The 26853-nt window shown below is 39.0% G+C and overlaps 1 protein-coding gene across 2 annotated transcripts in view; it reads right to left on the bottom strand.

Moving 5' to 3' along the window:
- Positions 1-287: 287 nt before the first annotated feature.
- LOC139695063 (protein fem-1 homolog CG6966) overlaps positions 288-26853 on the bottom strand; it is a 137734-nt gene continuing 111168 nt past the window's right edge. The window contains exons 2-7 of one of the 2 annotated variants that reach the window (XM_071593670.1): positions 20211-20370; positions 8346-8372; positions 6777-6977; positions 5103-5321; positions 4565-4754; positions 288-2642 (exon numbers count right to left, since the gene is read on the bottom strand). In XM_071593670.1, the coding sequence (XP_071449771.1) occupies positions 1415-2642; positions 4565-4754; positions 5103-5321; positions 6777-6977; positions 8346-8372; positions 20211-20370 (2025 nt within the window). In that variant the 3' untranslated portion in view covers positions 288-1414. The remainder of the gene's footprint in view (positions 2643-4564; positions 4755-5102; positions 5322-6776; positions 6978-8345; positions 8373-20210; positions 20371-26853) is intronic. The other variant, XM_071593671.1, reaches the window with a different exon arrangement.

The following is a 26853-nucleotide window of genomic DNA, read 5'->3' as shown; positions in this document are numbered from 1 at the left end:
GTGGGTCTCACTTCATTTAACAAGTCAATTACTTGAAGTCTGTGGCCGACATAAATATGAAAGATGGAATCATAACCAAATTGGTCCTAATGAAGGAATTTATTTTTCTTCTGTAATAGCCAACATTATGAAAACTGCAAAAGGGTATACCAGGTACACTAGGAATATAGTTTTTTGAAACAAAATGTTATAAGGTTCCAAAACATTAATGCAAGGTAATATTCATTTAATGTTTGGAGAATTGGTTTTTAGAATGATGGGTACATTGCATTATTAATATTCCAATGAATGTTTTCATGATTAATGTTTATTTTGATTATAATTACAAAAGTTTCACTAATTTCCTTTGATAACAGATTTAACAGTTGTTTTATTAAAACATTTTGTGTTGAGGTAATTTTATATTTATCCTTTGCCTCCACTTAACTTTTCCATGATATCCTGTGATTACAACAGAATACCTTAAATGAATGAAAATTAGAATTTCAACAAAAAATAATATTCAGAAGCACATATTCAATACAAAATAACATATTTTTTCTTTATAGCTAGCCATTATTTTGAACAATACTTAATGTGCATCTTTTCATTGAGGCAATTTTGTGGCAAATATCTTCTTCAAGGTGCCTAAGTTCTGCATAATTATGCCAGTAATTTGCTTTCCGTTATTGTGAATTACTAAAACAAAATCAGATGTCATTTTCACTTTTGTTATTGCTATGGATAATGGTTAGAATATAGCATTCATACTACCAATGCTCATCATTTGTTTAGGCACTATTTTGTACTTCTTTTTTCTTTAGAAGTTCTAGTTCCTCAAAAAGTTAACAAGAAACCAAAGAATCTGCTATAGATACATACAGACAATCCTCAAATGATATTTTGCTTCCTTTGAAGCTAGACCTATGAACAAGCATTGGAAGCATAAAATATCTACAACAATCACATATAACAACAGCATCTTTACATTTTTCTCATGATATAGCCACTCGATTCAAGTGTACTATTGAGACCAATCATGAGCTAACTGCCACAGAAACATTAATCCAGCATTTTTTTCCTATCAGAAATAGGGTTATTAGGATTTTTTTTACATCCTCTTCTAATAAAAATGTTATTACCAGCAAAATACAATGTATATCACTCAAAACGATAACAAATTATATTTGAGGTCTGAAGGTTATATATTTTTCTTTTTTTTTATACATATCGACTTGCAAATTTTAATAAAGGTAAGGAAAGTGAACCTAAGAGCTTTTTTACATTACACTCGTAAAACTGCCAAAGCTTTCAAAAGTCCAGCTACTTCCTCAAGCAAACGTTATGGAACGGAAAAAGTAAATCTGCACCATTTACAAAACTGGATACAATGATGGTTTACTTAAAAGAGATCAGCCCTTTTATATTCATTGATTCAATGAGCAGTCACAAATGGCTCCAGGGACCTCGGAATCTTGCCCCGATAGGGTATACAGTATAAACGTATAGCCCGTGCTGCAAGGCACTTGAGTGTTGTGTGACGCACAGGATTAACCATCGTGTGAAGGAGCTGACCCCTGCTCTTGAGCAGAGACTCAAAGGTTCTCCCGCGACCATCAACCAAGTCCAAATGAGCACCACCTTCCACAAGGACCTTCGCCAAGGCTGGGGGGCACATGGAACAACAGGCTGCCGCCACATGCAGGGGAGTGTTCCCATCTGAATCACGTGCATTTGGGTTAGCTCCAACTTCGAGGAGGAGAGCGGCGAGTTCGGGAGAAGGAAAGGCACATGCTGGGTATCGACCAGAAACGAGCCCGACAGCGGCAGACCCTGCACCACCCGGTGAGCCAGGCGCACCTCCGGCAGCTGCTGCGGCAGCTGCAGCCACGGAGCACTCCCTCGAGGCTGCAAGGTGGAGCAGGCTTGAACCGCAACGGGCACGTGGGTCCAGTTTTACCAAGGCGTGGAGGGCACGACGGAGCTCGAAACCGACCTGCGTGGGGTTGTCTTCCTTCGTCAGCGTGGGCAACAGCCTTGCCAGTATGCAGGCGAAGTGAATGGTAATGACTAGCGTTCGCTGGAATCCACTAGCCATTGTCGCAGCTGATGTACTTCCAACCGTCAATGAGGCACTCGACAGAGAGAGCCCTTGGAGCTTCTCCAGATGAGTCCACCCTGCTGACACTTCTGCTACTGCCTTGCAAAAGACGGACAGGACATCTTTGAATGCCACGGGAGGAACTATACGCCGATTATTGTGTGGGGGCCCATCTTCGCTCTCCGCCACGGGTTGTCTCCGGCCTTCGCTCATCATGAAGGAGAACAGCTCCGTGAAGGAGAAGAGGGAACTTTGAGTCATCGAGTTGAGTGGTTCTAACATACGCTGCTGCATGTCCAGTGCATATGTCCAGAGGGTTATGCAACGGTCAAACTTGCCAGCATCCGCATAGACAGCACCTCGGTAACGTATGTAGTAGCTTGTATCAGGATGGGCAGGACCTAATATTCTTTCTCTCACTAATAAGGCTTGCATTCTCATTTCATCAGGATCACCTAGGAGTTCATCTAGTCCATCTATTGTTGAAACTTCGACTGCGTGTTCGTAAGCTGCTATGGGAGATCCATGCCGGTGCTTGGGTAGAGGGATAGGTCCATTCAGCCTGAGTAAAGGAAAGAGAAAATAATCAATATCAAGTAAGGTGGCATTTAACTTACTGAGACAATTCAGAAGCTGAGGATTTTCATTCAGATTTCATAGTTTGAAATAGCAATTGTAAAATACCACTCTAGTGAAATTATGGTAATGATATGCCATTATAAAGACCCTGATCATTATTTTCCAAAAATATATTGGTACAATAGCACCAGGGTTGTAATAATTGTTTATCTCTTATGCATTCACAGTTTTTAATAGAAGATCCTGGTATTTTTTTATTAGCCTATGGGTTACCTAGTAGCCTGTGAGCTACTGAAATTGTCAGAGCTAATGAATGAAGTTTTATCAGAGCTACATTTGGGTCAAAGGAAGCCACAAAAGTTTTTCTAGGCATATTTGGGAGTAGACAGGCAAAAACTGTCATTGTTTCGATCAAGCTGAAAAAGAAACCACTAATATGCTCAAAAGAAATCAGTTTGATTATAATCCTATTATTACCTACACTAATGCATACAAATGAACTTATTTTCTGGGAACTATGAAAAGTATCCAGTAATTATTTTGAAAATTAGGATTAAAATATATTTGCATGATCCACCTAGGATCTTTTTCAGGCTAAAAACTTTAGTTTACTTGAAGCACTTGAATTATGAAAATAAGCAGGCTACTTGAAGACATCCTGTGGCCGATTAATCAAACATTTCTGATCCCTGGGATCCATTCCTCTAGGGTATAAATCAATTTAGACGCCCCTGTAGTCTGCTTGCACATTCTTTTAATGACAATCTTTTCTAACATTCGCAAATCATAGTTTTGTGATTTGGAATCGTGATACATACTTTTTTACTGATTTTTCAGGAATTTAAAATAGAGTTACAGTTTTGAGAAACAGGCTCATGACTACTTATATTCAATAAATATTTTTGAAGTACCTAAATCTTCCATTTTTCGCATTTTCAGGAAAGATTCCTTGACAAGAAACATCTCTACCCCTTTATATTACTTAAGCTGAGTCTTTGGCCCAACTTTTTGGAATTATGCAAATTAACTATGCTGTCCAAACCTCCATGTTAATTGGTTTTCAAAACCAAGTCAGCTGCAGCATTCTATAGAATGCTATTAGATCAAGCACCACTTTAAAATGATAACCATAGGTTTTTGAATAAGTATGCAAATTTCATTGTTACAAATTAGCCACAAAATCTAACGAAAACCAGTTAGACAAAATAAATAACAATGTAAAATGTAAGTGAAAGCATAAACCAATTACTCGAGGACATTAGAAACCTAATAAAGTAACTGGGTTAGATGCTAGTATTTTATTGCAAATAATTGAAGGTTTAACCATATATTTGAATAAGTATGAAGAGAAACCTCTCCTTATGCAGTCAACCTATAAAATCAGACCAAACCAGACTCAAATCATTCCAGCATTACCATAACATCAACAAATAAAATACTCATTAATATTGGGAAGTGACTTCTGAAGTGAAAAAAAGAAATAAGGTCTGCTAAAAGCTCATTGTTTTAAATGTTGTAGACATTACAAGTATTGGAAAAGATATAAGGCTTGAGAACACACAAGTTACTAAGGCTTGTAAGTAGATTTTAGTGCTGAAAATGGGTTCTAGGAACACTACTTGCAACTGAGAAATGGGCCCTAAGAATTCTTTTAGCTTTGAGAAACAGCCTCATTGCTATTCTTTTAGCTTTGAGAAACAGCCTCATTGCTATTTCACAACTTCTGTTGCATTTGTGCCATCTTAACACAATTTGTGTATGAAATAGCATTCTCAGGCAATCATGTTGGCTTATGGAAACTTTCTCAGTAATTTTATATTCAAGTTTAAGATATGAACACCTCATGCAAACAGATATTCCCCAAAATATTCAAGTAATAATAAAACCATTTCTTGCTTTCCTTACCTTTCTTCCATTGCTCTCTTCCATAACTGTAATGCACCAATCATATCCCGCTTTTTGTCAACATAAGTAGCTCCTAGAAGCTCAAAGGCATCAATCTTCTCTTGTCGAGTTACCAACCCTGGTTGTTTCACTAAATACTCAACTATATGACTATGGCCAGTTACACTAGCTGCCAATAATGGAGTCATACCTGGTAATGAAAGTTATTTCGGCATTAATATAAGATATCAATTATGTTCACTCCCAGATGCAATGGCTTTTACGAAATATTTACTTTTAAGAAAGATTACAAATGGAACTACATTCAAATGATACTGACTGCACCAATATTTTAATACTTGGGAAATTTTAAAATAATATTTAAATAGATTGATAAGAAGAGCTTCATCCATTGTTAGGACCTTAGTTTACATCACCCATAGGCAATTTTGCTGTAAATTACAAAATTTGGTACTATCAAATTTTCATTCCATTTATTTCATATATTTCTGCACTTAGAATGTCGCAAAGATTGAAGAATAGTTTACTGGTTACTTACCGTATGAGTCGACATCCATTTTAGCCCCACATTCTAGAAGTAATTTTAAAATTTCTAGGCTCCCTGATTCTGCACAGTCATGTAAAGCTGTATTCCCTTTCACACTTTTTCGATTAACATCTGCATTTAGGTTAATAAGAAATTTTGCGATTCGAAAATGTCCTTTGTAACATGCTATCATGAGGCAGGTATGCCCATGCCGATTTGCCACTTCAACATCTGAAATAACACAAAAAAGTTAAATGATCAGACACTGTTATGTTTAAGCATAAGAAAGGTAGAGAAAATAAAACAGCCATACTTGAATTCCTAATCTATTGAATTCCTCATTATTATAGTTTTTATTTTTTAATTCATAAATTCTAATTGCATGTGCTGGAAACTCTGATTGATCTGATGAGAGCAGCCACGTCATTAGTAAAAATAATTAATTGCATATATTCATGATCACAGGCTAGTCTATAAATGAAGCCTTGCTACGGATATTGATCATCACAATTAGACCCATACTCAAACTTGAAGTTTTCTGTGGATGAAAGAAGTAGAAGGCAAATGCTAGGCTTTTGAGAAATGAGAATTGGAGAAAATACAATGTATAAAGACAAAGATAAATTAAGAATAATTGAAAAATTCAGCATTACACAAAGAATAAATGCTACTGAAGTTCTTCAAAGTTTTATGCAATGGAAATGAGTGGAGACACAAGATGTGAATAAAGGAGATGATAGGTAATTAGATTTATTTATTTATTCACTATTAGTCCGAAAACAGCATATTTTGGCCTTTACATCGAACTGTTAACAACGATAACAATGATCACACCCAAGCCCTAGGCGGAGGAAAACTCACCCAGGCGGGAATCGAACCCGCGACCCTTAGAATGGCAGAAGAGGACTTTACCCCGCCGTCACCGGGGTCGGCAAAGATGTTAAGATGCATAGATGTTAAAAGCCGAAGCAGTAGTGACAATGTCTAATAAGCACAGAAGAGTAAGTCAAAGAGCAGACATTTCAGACAGCATACAGGGCAATAGAATGTAAATAAAGTATAAGTATGGCACAGTTTGAGGGGATTGGTATAAAATTAGTTGCTCTATATATTCTTTGGAAGACCACACTTTGTGTTGTCTTCTGAGTCCATCTAAAACTCAAATAACTATAATATAGTCTTATATAACTTCTAATATAATATATAATAATAATATTCTATAATATATAACGTCTAATGTAAATGAAAACTCTGGTAAATGTATTTTGAAGAAGCCCAAGTAATATATAAATACCGTCAATAAATACATTTATTACTGTTATTTTCCATCCAATGTTGAAAAGGCTGAATAGCACTGGTATGTGTAATTGGTATTGTTAATAATACATACCCTAATACAGGGTGCGACAACATAACTTCCTTTTTTCAAACACAAAATGCTATCAAAAAAGGAAGTTATGTTGCCGCACCCTGTATTAGGGTATGTATTTATATGAAGACTACTATGAGTTAACCAACCCAATAACAGCTTATTGGGTAGGCTACCACAATGGTTATATTAAAAGATGTTGAACTCAAGACAGAAAAAAATTACTGTATTTACTCTTACATGTCCAGTAATCAGTTGTGGAATGAATTCAATCCAAAGGCAAATAGACTGATTGCACGAATGTGCAGAGCTCTTACCTGCACTGTGATCAACGAGAAACTTCACAATCTCATAGTGGCCATCAAAGCACGCTGCACGTAGTGGTGTGGAATTGGTTCTGGTTGTGGAGTTGACCTGTGCACCATGATTCACCAAAAGTCTCACCACATCCAAGTGACCAGCTGCAGCAGCACACCACAGGGGGGGAGCACCTTCAATTGTTTCACCATCGAACACCACTGAATAAAAGAGTAAGGAAATAGCATTGTTATGAGCGTTAAGACTTGTGAAATGCACATTTGCTATGAATATATTTATATGACAGGAAACATTTTTCAGTTTTTTTTTTCAAATATTTTTTTGATAATCTACTGATTAAGGTATTACTATTTAGACTTTTACCACCTAATACAACTTGAAGGCACAGATAAAAACAATTGAGATGACAGAATTTCAATGACTAATCTTGAGAGTACATTCCATCAGTCTTTCCACTTCTTAAAGGAAACGATAGCATTTGGAGAAATATTACGAGGGTCATCCGGAAAGTAGTACCCGTTCGTGCCGCATGAAGTGCTGACGACGCGAGTAGCCGCTGGACGAGGTCAGATAGCTTCAGTGGCTTGTCTGCCTTCTCTGAGCCAAGTTGCGTGACGCTAGCATTGCCTGTGTTGTTTCTGTGATTGTTTACAATGTTTAAAAAAATTGAGAACGCCGCCAGTTGTGAAGTGAGGGCAGTGATTAAATTCCTCAATGCAAGAAACGTTCGCCCATGTGATATTCATCGCCAATTAAAGGAGGTGTATGGAGACAATGTAATGGACGAGTCGTCTGTTCGGCGGTGGTGTCGCAACTTCAACATGGGGAGGGGGAACACACACGACGATGAGCGTTCGGAGAGACCGTCTGTCATTACAGACCAACTGGTGAGCTCAGTTGACGAATTCGTGAGGAACGATCGGCGCGTCACAATTGATGACATCTGTGAGCATTTTCCCAATGTTTCTCGAACAATTGTTCATGAAATTGTTAAACACCATCTGCATTATGCAAAAATTTGTGCAAGATGGGTCCCTCGCGTATCTCAATGAGCTGGCGGCGAAGGACTATGCAGCAGGAATACAGAAACTTGTCACACGTTATGACAAATGCCTTAATTTGCTTGGAGATTATGTTGAGAAGTAGTTTAAAGTATCCTCTTTCAAATAAATTTTTTTATGTTTGTTAATATTTACTTTTGTGTCTTTATTTCACGAACGGGTACTACTTTCCGGATGACCCTCGTAATAATTTGGCCTTGATATGGATTAATGCATTGACTTATATGGATTAACAGAGCGATCATGAATGATGATACTTGATAATGTTTCCAAAAATACCCTTGCCTCTAACAATAGGTCACACCATCCCATAAACGTAAGTAATTATAATGCTTAATTTATTCTAATCTATGACATAACAAAAAGTGATATTATACATAAGGTAAAGTCATCAAAGGAAACTCCATGGGTAGAACTACTTTTTTCAATTAATATGTAACTATCATTAACTGGCTAGTGGTTCACAAAAACACATCTTTAAAAGCATTGTATAATATTCCTACCCACCCCCATATTGCAATCCCGGCAGTACCACTTCACGACACAGTGACGATGTGTGAGGAGAATTTGACATGAAAGAAATAGAATGACATACATTATTATATATTATAGATCACTAGGACTTGGGTTCGACCACTAGAGTTTGATCAGATTAGCATTGGTCACCAGACGTTGTGTGTGCCACAGTTTGCAGATGATTGCTCAAAGCTTTGACTTTAATATCTGTTAATATCGTGACGAGTAAAATTCATTGTTTTTGTGGACAATATCACTAAATGAAAGGTACTGGATGAAACACTAATGCTCACTAGCAACAGGTTACAATAATTCCGCTGCGTACAAATATTCCCTCGACGTTGCCTCCGTAAGGGCGGTAAAAATTGAAGACCCGGAAAAAAAATCCGCATCGATGCGTCAGAGAACCATTACGACCTAACGACGCGGAATTCCATGTGGTCAATTTTCCCTGGTTCTCCCCCTCCGGACATCCTATTAACTTGAATTGAAAATTACCTGCCGCGGGCGACAAAGAAACCCACACGTGTCATCGACGTAAAAAGCTTCGGAAGCGTTTAAAATTAATGTTTTTTTACATCGAATTTGTATATTTTTCAGAATAATGGGTTTTGATTCGATTTTTCTTCCATCAACCAGAAACAAAATTACATCAATTCCCAAAGCAATCGGCGCTGGATACCCTAATTCTGCTTACCAGGTAATTTGGAATGCGCATATTATCGATGATAAACAAAAAATGTACCAAGTAGTTACCAACTCAAACTGACTTGCAATTGCACGGAGATCACCGCTCATGATTCCTAATAACATGCACCGATGGTAGCTGCTTCCTAAACTTACTCTACGTTCAATGTTATTCTTCTTTTTCCCACAATTAATTCACATGCTTGTACAAACCGGTTGACGGTAAAAAAAACCCTCTTCAAGAACGCAGAGGTCTCAATCACTTTCACTCTTCTCTGACCTCTCCTTTTTCCAAATATTGCAAGTGAACTTTCGGGCGCTTTTTCGTTTCCGTGTCGCTGCTGGCGCCAGATGATTTCCCTTTCCCCAAGGTTGACCCTCCTCCTCCTCCCCAATGATAACCGCGACTTTCAAGATTGAGCTCCGGAATTTTAATGGTTGACAAGTTCACACGGATGTTAAAATGTGAACGAAGAACCATGAAACTCTGTGCAGTAAGGACTTAGTTATAGGGTCAGGATGGGCGGGCTGGGAAGGTTTCTTCCCGAAAAGCTTATTTAAAAGGAACAAATAGTTACCCAATGACAACAACGCCTCGATACTACCCAATATTGCCTCCGATTTTGAAGAAGACGAATTTTAGATCCCGCATTTGTACTAAATAACTAGCTGAAAAAACCGCGGACCCATTCCCGAGTAATTTTAAATCGACCGGGTGATATTAGGGGCTGTTGCAGGTCGGCGCGGCGAAAGAATGTCCTCTGGGATCGCATCTCTTTCTTGAAATATATCTGTGGAAACTTACAGATCGGACACTCGGAAGTCATGCCTGAGAAAAGACATTAAGACACAAACGACAATATCACTTTCTGATGATTCAGTTTCAACATTTCACTATCACTGGAAACATTATAAATGCTTCCTGTGTCGAGCGAATGGTGAGCGTCGTTGAACGCCTGGAACGGAAGGGGTTGATCGCTCATTTCCTTCGGATATCGACCACTAATTTGGATCGTTTTGAGTGCAGCCTAGTATATAGCAGACTTATGTATTTTTTTCTATCTGAACAAACCCAGCCCCTATCGCCGTGCAACTATTTCGGACGAGATAATATCTACACGCTGAAATACCCCAGGCCTCTCCTAGTCGGGAGGCTTAAGAGATGGGTCCGAGAGCTAGCACGTAGCCTGATCTATTTTTACTCATCCACCAACCTCTTTTTCTTCCTCCAGATCCTCGAAGAGTTGGCCAAGCCGACCGTGGCAGACATCGCTTGGTAGCACACAAAACCGCATGATACACAGCCCTGTCATGGCCATCGTGAACGAAGTGAAACGATCATAAGAAAATGGGATAAACAGCACTCAAGACATGACATTTACGCGACAACACGCGCAAACAAAGACTAGTTGGTAGATGGACAACTTCATTCGGTCCGACAGAAATATTTCCATGAACTTTTAAATTAAACAATGTTCCACATCATCTTATTTGAAGGGAAAACAAATGAATATTTCTTCGGCAACGCGTTTTAATTTTTGTTTTTTCCTTCAGTTTGAGAATTCGCTGTACTTATCGCATTTACATAAAAGCCTGGCACACAGATAACAGAAAGCTGTTTCAAAACTATGGAGAGGATATATGAACATAGCGAAGAGAAACTTTCGGCGATGAGCTTGGTGGGCACGTTAACAAAAGTGCTAAGCAGGGCGCGACGGGTGAAGCGCTGTCAACGGATCACTGCGGGGGAGAAAGGCTGAATTCGGGAGCGAGTCGATCAGCTGATTTGAACGGAAGTAGTTCAAGTTCCATCTCTAGCAATAATTGGAAGGATGTCTCTTTAACAGTGACGCTGAAAATATAACCCCCATCGTACTACGGTAGGAATAAAATTAGAGAGATTAGTGTAGAACAGATAGATTTAAGATATCATTTTTTCCACGAACAAAAAGGGATCAGAGTAACATTGTCTGACAGCGGTAGGATCATATTCGGGTCAAAATAATCCAGGTGCATATTTCTAGTCATGTATATTCCTGAGGTATTAAGCGGTGGCTTGCTGAGTACTAAAATATCTACAAAATACGGATTTATGGGTAATCACCTAAGGATTTATGGGTAATATTCACCTAAGGATTATGGGTAATTGCCTAAGCGGATTAGATTCAAATTTTGAGTGAAAGCAAACAGTGTATACTTCAAACATTACTGATTAGTGTTGTGGGAAATCGGAAACTGGTAAATCAAAAATTTAGAAGAATCATTAGAAAGGTAAGTGTATCGATAAATCGCGATTAGTATAATTATCATGGAGAGAAGGCTTATCCATGAGTATTTTATGTTCCTTCGCATCGCAAAGCCATAGCCAATTAAGGCTGTTACATGAACGATAAGTTGAAATGAATCCATGGAGACTTATAAAGGAGTATTGAATAGGTAGGAAATATCATTTAAATTATATTGCACGCTATAAACGCATCTATTAACCCTAAGTGCGATGAAACATAATTTAAGATGTCCCGATTTTTGGCGGCCATAAAATAACCTACTTCCGGGGGAAATCAGACATCTTGGATTATTTCAAATTGAGTTTTCATGGACGCCTACTCTCCGAACAACCAATATATTTTTCTAATAGCATTTAATTTCATATTTTATGCTTGCAAGTTGAATTTTTAATGGCATAAAAGTAACCTGTGACGATACTCGCAGCAAGTACTAAAAATTGACAACTGAAAACGAACTGAGGTACAAAGATTTGACAACATCTAAGGGAGTAAGTGTGAATATAAATAAATTTTGGTAGCATTTGCAACAATTTAATTATTGAGCGATGTACTATGAATAGCACAGAAGAAAGGAAGTGGTACACGTAGCGGGTATTTTGGTTTAAGAAGTGAATAAGTGGGAACTTTTTTTTTCCAATTCAGAAACTTTTTGAACTTCGGAAATTTGTTGATCCTTCCATCTCCATTATGCCTTCTGGCGATTGGAAGCTAGCTCTCTCTGTCTCGGGTCCGGCCTTCATCAAAGCGAACTTGCTTCATATAGCTTTTGTATGTACTGGGCTCTGTGCGGCAGTCCTCTCCTTCCCCTCCCCCAAACTACGGGAAGACTTTAAGTCGTTCGGTTAGCCAACACGTAACGGAAAATTAGATACTGAGAGAAAGGAAATGTGAGCCTAGTTTGGATATCTCAGAAGTGTCTTCAGAGACGGCGTTCCAGAAGTTTCGAAAGCCTGCAAGCAAAATCGGTTTCATTCGAGTTGGAATGTGACCGTTGGGTTTCCGTGGAAGTGTTCGATGAACAAGAAACTGACTAAGGGAGACGTCTTATATCATATTTCCATTAGGATATTCGTACATTTTTACCAGCTGTGGGTGAATTAAATAGCGTCCCTAACAGATAGGTTGACTAATGGTTTAATCCTTTAGCCTCATTGAATGCTGGGTAATTTTTCTTAAGATGGCCGCTTCCAAGACTTAATTCTCATATATGAAAGACGTTTCATGTAGCCGACCTAGGTCGCGTTTTCACTGTATTATTGTTAGGATAAGGAGTAGAAGAGTCATTGTAGAAGTAGAAGTCTTCGGAAAACATTATTACTGATTTTAAAGATAAGTCACAGGGACGATTTACCTCAAATTAAACGGGTTGCTAGAAAGATTCCAAAGTAGAAATATTTTTTAAATGCTTAACTTATTCTGAAATTTTAGTAGAACCCATAAAAATATTTTTTGGCACTCTTGAGTCTGTTCTAAGTTTTCAGCAGAATAGATAGAGCTAACTCAGATATTTTAAACTATAAGATTATACTGTATGGACGACTTACTCAAAATTTACATGTGAATCATACTGGACATTCAATTAGGGAATGGAGAATCTGTATGCAGACGAATAAGACGGCTGTCCATTCTCGTCATTGATTTTTTTACTTATAACCTAAGGGAGACACGATTAAAGCTGAGGAGAAGAAGGTTGGAATGAAAGTAGGCGGAGATCTAACTGATCGATTGAGAGATTTTGGGATGATAAAGCTTACGCGAGTCGGAGGCCGCAGTCATTATTCAGTGTGAGAAGAATGGAACGGAAGAGAATCATCGTAAAAAAAAGTTATGGTATTCCAAAGAAATAGGAAAGGGAACTTTAAGATTAAAGCAAGAGAGCATAAATTAGAGCAAGCGGAAGGGTATTTGGAAGAGTTAAAGACGAATATGGACGCAAAGACACAGAGATTAGGTAAGGCTGAGTTAGCAATTAAGAAATTACAATAGTCGAAACTAAAGGAAATATTATTCAATATCAATGCGTTTGTAATTTAAATTAAAAATAAAATAATGTCCAGGATCGAGAATTGTTCTGCGTGCTCCGATTCATACTTTCCTTCATTATTTTCCTAATTCTTGATGAGGTTATATGTGAGTGCGTATGTGTGTATATGTATATGTACATGTATATAATGTGTATACATATAATGTATATATATATATATATATATATATAATGTATATATATAATGTTTTTCTATATGCATACATAATGTATATATATAACGTATACATATAATGTATAAAAATACATAATGTGTATATATAATGTTTTTATATATTTATATATAAACACAGTAATCAACCCGAAGGTCGGTTTAGTAGGTGATGGTAGAGTTCACGCCCTATACGGGGCACATCAGGGTAGGGGGGCCAGTTCCTTTCCCTGGGCCGGTTATGGTTTCCCAGGAAGACTTGGTACCCGAAAAATCACACAGCTTGGGTGGAGATGCAGAGTGCCTTGCCCGGAAATCGAACCCGGGACCCTCCGGTCAGCAGTCCAACGCTCTACCCACTGGACTACCGCGACCCAATTTATAAAATGTCTATATGTATCTACATATATTTATATTTACATTGTTTGGCGTGCCCTAATTCATAAACTTTCATTACATCTTGATTGGATGAGATTATATATCGATTACTGTAACCACTCAAATTTATTTATAGTTTCGTGGAATCTACAGTGAACAAAGGAGCTTGAAATACGCCACTTCATATTTATGGTTCGGAGATGCCGATCTAAATGTTGAATGGTGGGTTTAACCCGTAACGTAATCGACGCTATCAACACAAAGGATTAAGCGAAAGGGATACCATTTTCTGAGCGAACACAAATTATGTCTAAGAAAAGTACCAACAAAGGTAATAACGGTGTCGTCAGTTGAAAAAAATGATATTTTTCAACAATTAAACTTTAATGAAAATGGATTTTTAACGGAGAACTAGAAGTCGCCATAACAAATTGTATCAGTAGGATCCTGATCTCGATCATATTTTGGTATATTTTGTCACAGTTAAAAATCACCAAAACTTGAAGAAGGACAGGCCTGTTCGTGGAAATTCGCTCAAGTTTGTTTCCACGGCCAACGAACGTTAGTGGCGATTCAGTGCACTTACCTGTATCAATCGAAACGCACATTGCAAAACCTGGAGAGAACGATTAATTTCGGTCACTTTTAGGGTGTTTTTTTTACGAGTTCAGAAATTGCTCGAAGAATACGCACACGGTTCGAAATTACGGGTGGTTTAAGCAAACTGTTTGAAAACTTGCCGAGAAAAGTCGATTTCGAAAGGTAATTTTCCCAAACGATTCTTTATCCACTCAATTTCCAAACAATACCCCACGATCAATGGTGGCTTTCGACAATCGATATTTAACGAAAGTTCTTCCGGTGTATAGTTTTAAACCGATTTTCAATAATCAACCCCCTTCGTGTCTACCACTTCCACATCCTTGGTTCGTGCCCTTGGATTCGTGGGGAACGCCCCAGTAGTAAATTTAGAAGTTCATTTTTAAGGAAAGTTTTGGCAAGAGTTTTTTTTACGAGATGGCCGTGGACTTGCGGCGTAAAAACAAGGGGGACATATGAAACGAAAGGAGAGTTTTTTCCCACCGTGAAATTAATTTAACTTGACTAAAAAAATATTTAGCGCTGTGACCTAATTAGACTATTTCTCGTGTATAAATAGATAAGTGGGAATCGGTATGGTGCGGAGGCTAAAGTACTGGCTTCCCACCGATAGGGCCCAGGTTCGAATCCTGGAGGCGACAGATATTTTTCAGGGGTATCCCGATCCCACCTTGAGGTAGTTTGTGGACAGAACTTTGAGTGAGTACGACGTCCGTAGGATGTGACGTTAAACTACATTGCTAATGCGGCAATTGACCTCAGCTGTCGGTCGCCTCCCCTAAAACTACTACTACTATTATAAATAGATAAGTGATCTCCAATCCACATCAATTCCTTTCTTGGTGAGGTTGTTAAGTTCCAGAGGAAGATGAAGATTCAAAGCTCTCAAAATTTCTGGTCTACTTGCATGGTTGAATTAACCCTCGAATATCAATGCAATCGAACAACTGCCAGCAGAATGTGGGAGTTTGAAAGTAGTTTTATCTACATCTACATAACACCCTAAAATATTATTGCTGGGGAGCGTGGCAGGGGATGATTTAACGACAGAAGAAGAAAATGAAAACCTTACAAAGAGGCTAGTTTTTGTCAGATCCGCCGGGAGAGAATTTAATGAAAATGTAGAAGCGAAGTGTCCACATTTGGTATACGTGTAATGTATGTATCTCGGAACCATGGGGAAAATATCAATCAATGAATCGGAAAAAGTTAACAGAAAATCCGCTGGGTTAGTTAAAAATTTTTACGGGAAGAGAGGAAGCGTGACGGGTATGTTGGAGGAATTAGTTCGGAGTTCCAGGGAAAACAAGTTTACATGTGAGGCCGAAGAAAATATTGGACCCCCGTCTTATCTGGGTAGATTCAACCACAGGGATAAGATAAGAGAGATGGACACCGACGTAGACGGATTCAAGTGCCCATTCATCCCTCGCACAATAAGGAAATAATAACCAAATGAACCCAAGTGCACGAATGTAATAACTTAAGGACTAAAATTTAATGATTAATTGCAATACAAACCAATAATTTCTTGATAAGCATGTGTGTACACGATTGCATGAACTAATATTTCTGCACGTACGATAGGTGCCCTAACAACCCCCACCACACGCCCCTTGCGGATTTTTTTTTTAGATTTGAATAGATTAATAGTTTGAGTAACCGAAAAATATAATAATCAAGAAAGACGCATAATACGCGAAGCAAAACTATTGGTTGATTCCCACGCTCTTTGAGCGATTTGCATTTACAACGAAAGATGCACTGACTTGATACATATCCACACGAATGCGGGCGATTAAGCGTAAAGGAAGAAGAACCGATAACAATGAGCCCTCTCTTTCCAGAAGAACGAGCAGTTGAAATAAATTATACATGCGACATTTGTATTCACATGCACGACTACCGCAAATGCCACGGTGTTTTCTGATCTGTATGTATTCACGCCTTTCCCTGCGAACGACGACGCGTGGCAGGGGGTGTCAGGACACTAGGACCAAATACGAAACTCTCAAACGTTCGTATTCGTAGCAGGAATGGCAAAAATGCCTAGGAGTGTTTGAACATTGCAACGGACGTGATGGTGGCTCGTGGGAGGTAAGAATACGTATTTAAATTCAACAGTCCAGGAGAATTTTTATTTATCCGACGTGTATTACAATTAACTGATCTAATTTCTTTAGTGGGGGTGGGGTATTGATAATCCCCTCGTCGTTAAAGGTAACCTTGCATTTTCAGTAAATTCGCATAGGCCTTACTATCCATCTTCGTGGCTCCATCTTCATAATTAAAGGGACTTCAATTTCAGTTTCATTAAACAAACCTTCTCACTTACTTTCATTGGCAATGATTTTTTTTACAAATCTGGCGGATTTCCTTCGAACATCATCCAATTCTTTGGTCTACATTGTTTCCAATGGATCGAAAATACTTTCACCGTATTCTAAACACTAAAAAAACCACTTAAATCCTGCATTACAAAAACTATTCTTTAACTTCACATTAGTCATGCCTCCTTTCACTCCGCCCGTCATGTTTTGTCCCTTCTCTCGCGAGAGAGTAACGATATTTCAAGCACGAGAGGTACATTTAAGACTTCTGCATTAATATTTTGAAGTTAAGCATTTCTGAAGGTATAATTTAATTTAGTTTTAGATGGACACGGCAAATGTTACAAGGACATCTAAAGAAGAGTTGCGTGAAATACGGAATTTTTCACCAAGAGAATGGAATTGACGCCAAGAAGTAATGATGCAAAGAAAAGATTTGACCAGACTTTGATATGGAGCGTCGTTTTACATGGCAACGAAATTTGCTCATTGAGGCAAGACGATATACGTTGAATAGAGCTATTTAAGAAAAGAGTGAGGAGAAGAACGGAATAACAAAATGGACAGAAAAAACGAATTAAGAATTAGGCACTGTGTGGGAGGAGAGAGAGAGAGACCTTAAGAGAAATAAAAGGGTGGCAGGAAAAATAGAGCATATTGTTCGGTAATGGAATGTGGAAAACTATGAAGAAAGGGAGAATGCTGGGCGTTCGAATTAGAGGAAAGAAGGGATCTGAATGTCACTACCTCTCCCATCTGCGTCGTACCTTGACCTCCGCGTATATGAGATATCTCACGAATTATTTTCCAGAGCCCCCAATAATGTTCTGCTTATATTATCCGACAATCAACCGTATTAAGTCGGAAATTCTCCAACGCCTGCATCCTCTCCACTACACGTCAAATTTCAACCCCCACCCCTTCTAGAAGAGACTCCACGGTCTCAATGTTGCCCCAAAATAAGAACGACCATCTATCCATACATCTATCTATCTTCAAGCTCTTTAACTAGGAAGGCTCATTCCAAATATTACTATTTAGTTGAGAATCTAACGACGGGTAACTTCAATATTAACTTATGGCTTTTATCCCCCACTCAGATTTCCCCACATTTCCTTTCTCCGTTTAATGGAATGTATATACTCAGAGAATTGGAATGTAGAGCGCTCACACCGCTATTGCGACAGACTTTGCCTTAAGTCGTTGGTTAGGTTGTCATTTATGATATCCACAATCGATGGTCTCGAAAACAAAGCAAAGTTTAAAACAACCCTTCGGTTGAAGAGCACGGGGGCGTAGAGACTTAAACATTTATTATCTTTATACAAAGTTAATATCTGCTGACCAACGAGCAAGATGACGGATTCCGGAAACCTTTCCTGCCATGAAAATCAAATAAATTGCGATATTATAGCGCCATATTCACAATATGCCGTTCGATTTGGATAGCAAAAAGTTTTTGAAAAAACTTTTTATCAACATTGCAGAGCGATATCCGTCGGAGAGGGCATTAAACTGTTGAAACCTTTCACCTGCATTTACATTTCAACCTTAAAGCCACCACGAGGGTGTGTGGCAGAAAGTTTAAGGTCACTGCCATTTGTTATAATCGGCGGTGATTTTTGGCAATCGGTATCGCTTTACTTTTGGCTGGTTAAAATTGTCGTATGTGATGATTTACATGAATACTGCTGTGGTCACTATTAATGCGAAGGAAAAGGATCCATCAGTCGATTTCCCTCAACTTCTCGCTGTGGTCTCGCCTACCAATGTTCTACAGAGCTAGCATCCCACTGAGCTAGTGTGCCAGTCCTAAACTCATACGTATCGTATTAATTTAGAATTTCAAGTCTTACGCGCATTAATCGCGTTTTCGGAGCCACTCAACCAAGTAGTTACTAAAATAGAGCGACGAATTCCACTCGTTCCATTTGATGACGCCGATGTGTGAAGCACATATTCGGTTAAAATACGAATTCGCTTAAATTTGGCAAACATGTTTCTAATACCCTTTGATGTGACCCAAGCGGAATAAATGGTTTATTTTGCGAGTAAGTTCGTTGGTAATTTTTTTAAGTATTAAAAAATCGGCAAAATTAGCCTGATGACTGATACGATAAGTTAACTTTAACTCTAACTCACTGCGTCCAAAGTCTCACAATAAAATTCGATACAAGATAATTAGCATTATAGAGATATTATTTTTTTTTAAATCGGCCTAAAATACAGATCCGATTCCTCCTTTATATATACTTTCAAACAGTAAAACCCGCCAAATGGCAAACACATTCATTCACATGAATATAGACGTAAGGAAAAGGTATAGGAATACACACAAAAGACGACCATAGTAATGTAGCGAGGGTGGAATCGAGCACAAAAGTTTCCTTGACCGGGAGTCGAACCACGGATCTTTTCGACTTGCCGAGCCGATACTCTTTAACCACTTGAGCTATCGGAGAAACTTAAGTTACTCGTACACTGAAATCTACGGGGGGTGTTCTTCTTTTATACGTGTTCCTATCCCTTTTCCTGAAGTCTATATCCACATGAATATATTAGCCATATAATACGCACACACATATCCGTTCAAAATTACTTTCAAATTTCGCGGTGTTTTAAGGGAGACGGGACAACTTTTGATCAACGCATAAAAAAGAAAATATAATGTCTATTTCCAACGAAGAACCACGCGTTATGTATTTACTTCCAATTATTATTAAAATATCTGAGATAAAATTGAGTCTTCAAATTTTCTAGACTGGAATAAAATGCCAGTACAGTCGATAACACATAGTCGTCCACCTTTCGCCTCTCTTTAACATGAGAATTGATGAAGTGCTGGAGTCAGTTTAATTTCCGAACCACTTGCAATATTCACATAGACGCTGCAACTACTTGAAACCATTGTCTGTACAGGGCAAGTTATACGTATCTCGTAGTAGTAGTAGTACGCCTCTCAACTGACTACAACCACGAAGCACTACTGCGACGCCTTCTGACATTTGAGCAAACCCAGAGAGGCATGGACAATATTCGTTCACGAGGGAACGATTCTCAGAGCAACCAAGCGGGGATATATACACGTTGGCCTACGTGCGTCGGACAGCTGACTCCGATTCGCCGATCTCAAATGGCAGTAAGTTGACGAGAGGAATGGGGAAGAGGGGGGGGGGGGGGTGGAGAAAACCTCTCGCGTCAGGGAACCAACCGAAAGCGCTGGATGGGAAATAAATCAATTTCCAAGGACGGCGCGGCGAGAGGAAGACAAATTCCACGGCTGCTTCCCGTTATACTCGCTGGATCTCGTCGACGACTGTTCCGTAGTCCGTGGACACAAAGCGCATAAGCAGTACACACACGCATCGTGACACTTACCCGACCCTGGAAGTTCGATGTCTGCGTTGCATCTCTCAATGAGATACTCTGCCACATCGCAGTGTCCGTTGCGGCAAGCCATGACCAGCGGAGTGGAGCCATTGGTCTTAGCAGATACCAGCATGGCCACTTCGTCCTTGCTGCGGTGGTCCAGGAATACCTGGGAGAGATAGAGAGAAAAAAAAGAGAGGGATATAATACGAGTGGTTTAAGGGCGGGGGGGGGGGGGGGAGTCGCCGACGTGAGTCAGCGGAAAATTGAACCAAACCTCTCGAGTGAAAGGAAAGAATGGATGCGATGGAAAAACCGTGTCTCACCCTAAAAAAATAACAAATAAATAAGGTGATGATATTTTCGCTCCTCAAGGGTTGCCGAGTGGGGGGGGGGACACACAAGGAAAAATGGGATCCTTTGGCGCACGAAGTTTCGCCATTTTGATTCCCCTTATTTTCGTAAAAATCTCCATGGATACCAAAGCTTTTACGAATAGTAAGCTCTGCAGGAGCGTTCTATTGAACATGCTTGAAAAAAGTGCTAAGTCATCGTTACTTTGTCATCATCGCCGACTCCTTCCCCTCCCTCACTGATCCATCAGTACGAACTTCTTAGTAACACCCATAACATGGGAAAATCTCCGTCTCCATCATTTTGTATTGTTGTCGGAGATACGTTCCCTAAATGCGGAGCTTGATTTCGTTGTTAACCAATCCAAAATGAGTAAAGATTGGTAATTGGGGTCAGGACACATACACATACGTGCGTGAAATTAAAGAGGAGTCGTAAGACGTCAACGCAAGGAAATCGCTTATGGATAAATATATTAGCGGGTAACAGGATAGCACAGATAGCTCCTACAACCAAATCCTCGGATAGATATGCCACGGTAGGTGAAATGGTCAATTTTTTCCAGTAAATTTCATCACTTCCTAAGCACAGAGACCTTCCAGGTTACTAATATCACTACAAACTATTACAAATCCATCCACTTAATCAATGAAAATTAATTTTTAGAAGATATTTCACTCGGGATCTTTATAAATGACCTTCTACGTACATACGCGTTTGCACAGTACTGTGCGAGCTGCCACGCCGGCGTGTGGCAATGAATGTAACATTTCCGTGAATTATGAAATGATTTTATCGATTTCTTGAGAGAGGAAATGGCAGACGACGACAAGGACCGCTTATCAATACTTTAGGGGCGATTAACCTTGGCTTTGCTGTTTTGATCAAGAACTGCAAGAGGAGAAAGAAAAAGAGAATGAAATGCCCTTCATCACAACGCGGGAGTTCATTTCTTTAATATCGTTAGGGTGGTTCCACCTCAACACACCGCAAACGCTAACTTTTCCTTTATCCCCGCCTTCACTCTTCTTCGGATTGCAGCTACTTCCTCATTAATATCTATAATAATACTTCGTTGTGCTTGGATTTCCCTCCATCTGTATCTACATCCACATCTGAAGTCTCTAAATCTACGTCCATTCCGTTTCCTCAACGCCAAAGTTTTTGAATCGTAAAACGCTACGCTCCATATCAATTTATTTATAATCATCGAAAAGTTTACACTTCAAAGAGAGTCCCGGTAATTGATTCCATCAGTCACGGTTCAATTGATCATGCGATTTCGCTCCCAATATCCTAGATACCTCATCCATTTCCCTAAAAAAATGTTTCCCCAATACGCGAACTGTTCCACCTTCCTTGATCTATGGATTCCTACTTTAGCCCTTGTACTTAGGAATTTCTTAAAGATTCATTGCTTTGCTGTTCATCTCAATTCCAAAGATTGCGCATGGTATTTTTACACACTCAACAATGACTGCACTCCATTATCGCCAACATGAAGTGGAATTCGATATTAAAATCCTTTATAATCTTCCCCATAGTTTATTTTTTACTTAAATAGCCCATAGATCATTAGGTCACTCCCTTTTACAAATGCATCTGTCCTAAAAAGTCATTCTTCTCCCTACTGCCCTCGCTATAATGCATAAAAGTTAACACACTGATCATGATGGGCGATGCTATATAGCGTGACTGAGTCGACCGATTTCTCGTCAGAACGCCAAAATCGTTTATGTAACTTCGGATATTTCGGAGATTGAACTCGAAGGTAATGCTTCGCGATAGTGCGGGCGCCAAATGAAAAGCTTGCGTCAGAAAAACGTCCATGCCCTTGGCATGGCTACGAACCCATGGGGCAGCAAGGCCGTGTGGAAAATGTTGGCCCTACCCACTCGACGATCTAGATCTTACTGGACATTTCACGAAGTGACTCGGCGGACTTGAGGATCAACGCCAGATTCTTTGGGTGGGCAACATACGTTTCCTTATACCTCACCCGTAAACCGAAGTGAAATTATCTCCATCGTGACTTGAGGTGCGCTGCTAGTTCCTGTTCGCAGGGAAGCACAGTCATCGATGCGTCATTGTGGAATGGGCATTGATGTATTCTTCGAGGTAGTTGTAAAGGAAAATGTTGGCATAAGAAAATGAAGTTTAAGCGCCGCGGTTATTATAACACGGAGAACGCCCACGTTGGCTTGTCTAACGTCTGTGAAACACCCAAAACTGTGGGAAGTAAATAAGATCATCTTAAGGCAATTGAAGAATTCCTACAGTTTCCTTCGCTTATTTTATCCGATTCACCTACTTTCCCGATACTGCGCGAAATTTATATAATTACATCAGTTTCGAAATCTAATTCCAGCATTTCATTACCCGTCTAAACGTGTTTTTATCCGGATAAGAAAAACTCAAATGTTTTCAAATTACGAAATACTCTACCGTTAAGTATTTAGAATAATGGCTTGAGGTAAAAATAAATATGAATTCCAAACGATAAAATTTTTAAATGAGGATACACTCAATATATATTACTGGTCACTCGACTAGCTAAAGGCCTTCAATCTGCACCTTGGAGAAACGTGAAATAATTGTTTCAAAAACCTTTACAGCAACCTACGCTCATTTGCATATAACCTCTAAGTTATTATCATATTTCTGGATTTTTTTACTCTCAACTGACAACTTTCTCCGTCATATTAATGACCTATACACTATTAATATCCTGCACAAGGTTAAAAAATAACAATGTAATCAGCGATACGACGTTGCATGTGATTTGTTAACGAGTGCCATACTATTTTACAGCAGGAAAAAAGGTCAGTCAGTTGATTCAGTTCACAACTTCACGGAAAGTTATCCCCCGCATCACCCTATAACCGTATCAGACATACTATCCGTGAAATCAAAAGTTCGCACACTTAAAAGTCGTATAAACTTTGAATTCATGCACTCGCGATGTCATTTACGATTCATTTAATATTAAAAGAGCAAATAGAAATGCCAACATATATTATCTTGACTAGTATGGTAACAAATCACTATCTAAATTCGAACGCAAACAATTACAGTGGAAAAAAATGCACGATGGAAATGTAGGCGGTTAGAATCGAAGTAGGATAACAATCACTGCTGATAAATACTGTGTGTTTCAAAAATGAAGAATGGAAATAAACTATGTCGTTGCTGAAAAAAATACTCTTTTATGTTACAAAAGAGGTTCACGTTCGTCACGCGAGAATAATAAAAATACTGTATTGTAAAATTGGGAATCACTCACGGAGCGAAGGTTAAATTAAAGATTAAATCTTTTGCATAAATTGCATAAAATCTGGAAAGATGTCTATTTAGCATCGATATTGAAAATGTATTAATACCCCCATCGCACTACGGTAGGCGAGCTCATACCTATAAAATTATGGAGATTTAAGTATAGAAAAGATAGATTATAATAATAGATTTTGGACGAACGATAAGGGATCAGAATGACGACCGACCGCGGTAGGGGTAAACATATTCGGGTCAAAATTAGTCTAACGTGTATTCATCTTCTGCCATACACCCTAGAGAAGGCTTTTAGGGTACTGAAAATATACTAAATACTAAATAAAAAAGTTTAATCGACGCAAATGTTCAAAAATATCCTTTAATAACCTCGACACAATGTTGAAAAATGGATGATAACCGCTGTGTGACGATGTCATCTTCGAGTATTACGTAAATATTCACATAAAAATCCCACGGCTTCGGCTCCAGTATAATTCCAGCAACATTGCTATGGTTTCGGTCACTCGCGACGTCACGGTCCCCTCTCACCGCTATGTTACGTTGAAACAAAAACGACTATTCGGTGTCAGAAGTGAATTATTAGCAGTGGTCTGTCCGTTAAAGTCCCAGGGATTTGGCAACTTAGCGAAGGGCCACCAGCACGACACTATATTCCCTAACCACCCAACATTAAGATACAACATTTTTCAACTATGCCTACTTTCTTCCTTTATTCATCCAGTCCCACATGCTTAAGTGTTTATCCTCCCTCCTCTTCGCCAAACCAACATTATTTCCCTTTATTATAGTCTTCAACATGTTACTGCTACACAATGCACCCACTTTTTAATGCCTCACAATTAATTTCTTCCCACAGCTCTTTCTCTCCCCCAAACATAGTCTACTACTTAGTTTTCTTTTCCGTAGAATTTATTTAATTTTATTCTTCTCGTCACCAACATCTCGACAGTCTCTAATCTACGCTTATTCTCTTCTTTCCTCGACGACCATCAGTTCGGGAAAACATGATAAAAAAAGATATTAAATGACCAAGGACTTGGAAGTCCGAGGTTGATCCAGGCAGAAAATCGGATTTCGTATTAGTGTGTGACGAGTCCCCCCGTGACGTAAAAGAGTTAATCTGAGGCTCCTGTTACGTTGGCAACAACCATAAGTGTGAGAGAGGGATGTTTATCTAAATCTACCGAAGATTAAGACTCTTTAAGCCAACTTAAATACTTAGTGCACCTATTCGAGACAACCTGAAGATAAAATCACGAGCACTTGTTTTAAATGAAAAATTGAGAAAGTGCTCGCATGAGTTTCAATCACTGCTGAATGCATATTCATGAAATTATTTATCTCCTCCCTCCTTTGACTGCCGCCAAAACAACTATTTAAAACCATTTTCACACATAAATTAAAAAATTCTTTTACGCAGAATATATAACACATGATGCCGATTTCAACGCCTTCGGAACCGTCAAAAATGGGAGTTCTGGAACTTGTAATTCCACAAAATGCGATAGAAAATTAAAACCACCGCGAAGAAAATTGCGATAAAAAGTTTATGAAAAACTCAATGCTAACAAATTACGCTTGTTAATTACAAGCGTAAGTTGTAAACCTGTGAGCGTTAGGGAGTTTTGCCGTTTGTCGAAATTCAACTTTCGCAAGATAAACAAACTTATTTTATAACCAATGCACAAAGATCTACACAAGAAAATCAATGCCATTTTTTTTTATCTGCCTCCACAGTACGAACAATTATCCTGGTTGCTAATTGAGAAGGCAGCCTTCGAAAACAAATTAATCGCATAGAGGTCGAAAGAAAAAAATCCGAGGATACGTCTCGCCGGGACCGTGTAGATAAATCTTCGCCTGCATTCTTACCTCGTGAAATACGCTCACAAGCTCCATATAAGGCATCGTAATAGACTTCCTCCTATGCTAAATCAACTTAACGCCATAACCGGCTTATCGATAATCTTTCCTTTTAAAGAGACGCGGAACTATCCAAGGGCGTCGGAGAAAACAAAAGGGATGATTGACTGCCGAGATGGAAGGCAAGAAAGATGGAGGGGAGGGGACTGTCACTTCAACGACGCACCTCTAATTCTTTTTTCTCTATTAGATCGCACAATATATTTTTCGTAGACACACTCTTGGTGTCCAATAAGGATTAAGCTCCAGATGAAAAATGCTAGTCTCTGTCAGCTCACTCAGGGACGGTCGAGGCCGGGTCAAGGCAGTTCGCCCGACCGATGACAACCTTGAAAAGCTGACCATGGTCACGGGATAACTTCCTGAAATAAGATATATCACATTCGCGGCTCAAGTCGGCGTCTCGATCTTCTTTTACTAATATATTATCACCAACACTCTCGCTGTTAGCGGGTTATTCAAAATAATAAACACTGAAACGGTTCCTTGATTTTACATTCGGGACACTTGGGCATTCCTTCCTCAATCAGTTCGGTTCCTTATCCTGATTAACCGCTGAAGGAACTGGGAGTGGGTTTTCTCATGACGCGATTCCATAATATTCAACGGTGACTATAGAGTATAATTCGACGAAGTCTCAAGTCGACGACGATAAAATATAATAATTCGAAGAGGGAAAAATGGACACTGGGAATATTGAGAAATAACTGGGTGTTGTTGACTGCTATGGAGGAGAGAATGTTGGTCAAGTTAGGGGAAGAGAGAGGAAAAATATTACGCATGTTGGACAGGATGAGGGGAGATGAAACGCATGTGGAGTTAAAAAATGGAGAATCGGGTCCATTGGAGTGATAGAGCCAAAGATGTGCTCGGTTTTGTAATGCAAAATTTATATAATATTGATAGCACCTTTCTTATCCACTTCGCTGAGATGAAGTTTGAGTATTGTAAAGATCCCATTATCGTGACCACTCCCGAAACAATTTCCGCAATTTAGGTATGTAAAAATACACATAATTGAAAATAATCGCGGAAACTAGAACCAACTTAAGGCACTTTCTAAGATCCAATCGCCGCTAATATC

Source organism: Hetaerina americana, unplaced genomic scaffold (assembly GCF_022747635.1).
Source record: "Hetaerina americana unplaced genomic scaffold, ioHetAmer1.1.p SCAF_6, whole genome shotgun sequence".
NCBI lineage: Eukaryota > Metazoa > Arthropoda > Insecta > Odonata > Calopterygidae > Hetaerina > Hetaerina americana.
The sequence above is the reverse complement of the archived record's forward strand: the minus strand, read 5'-3'. Positions and strand labels throughout refer to the sequence as shown.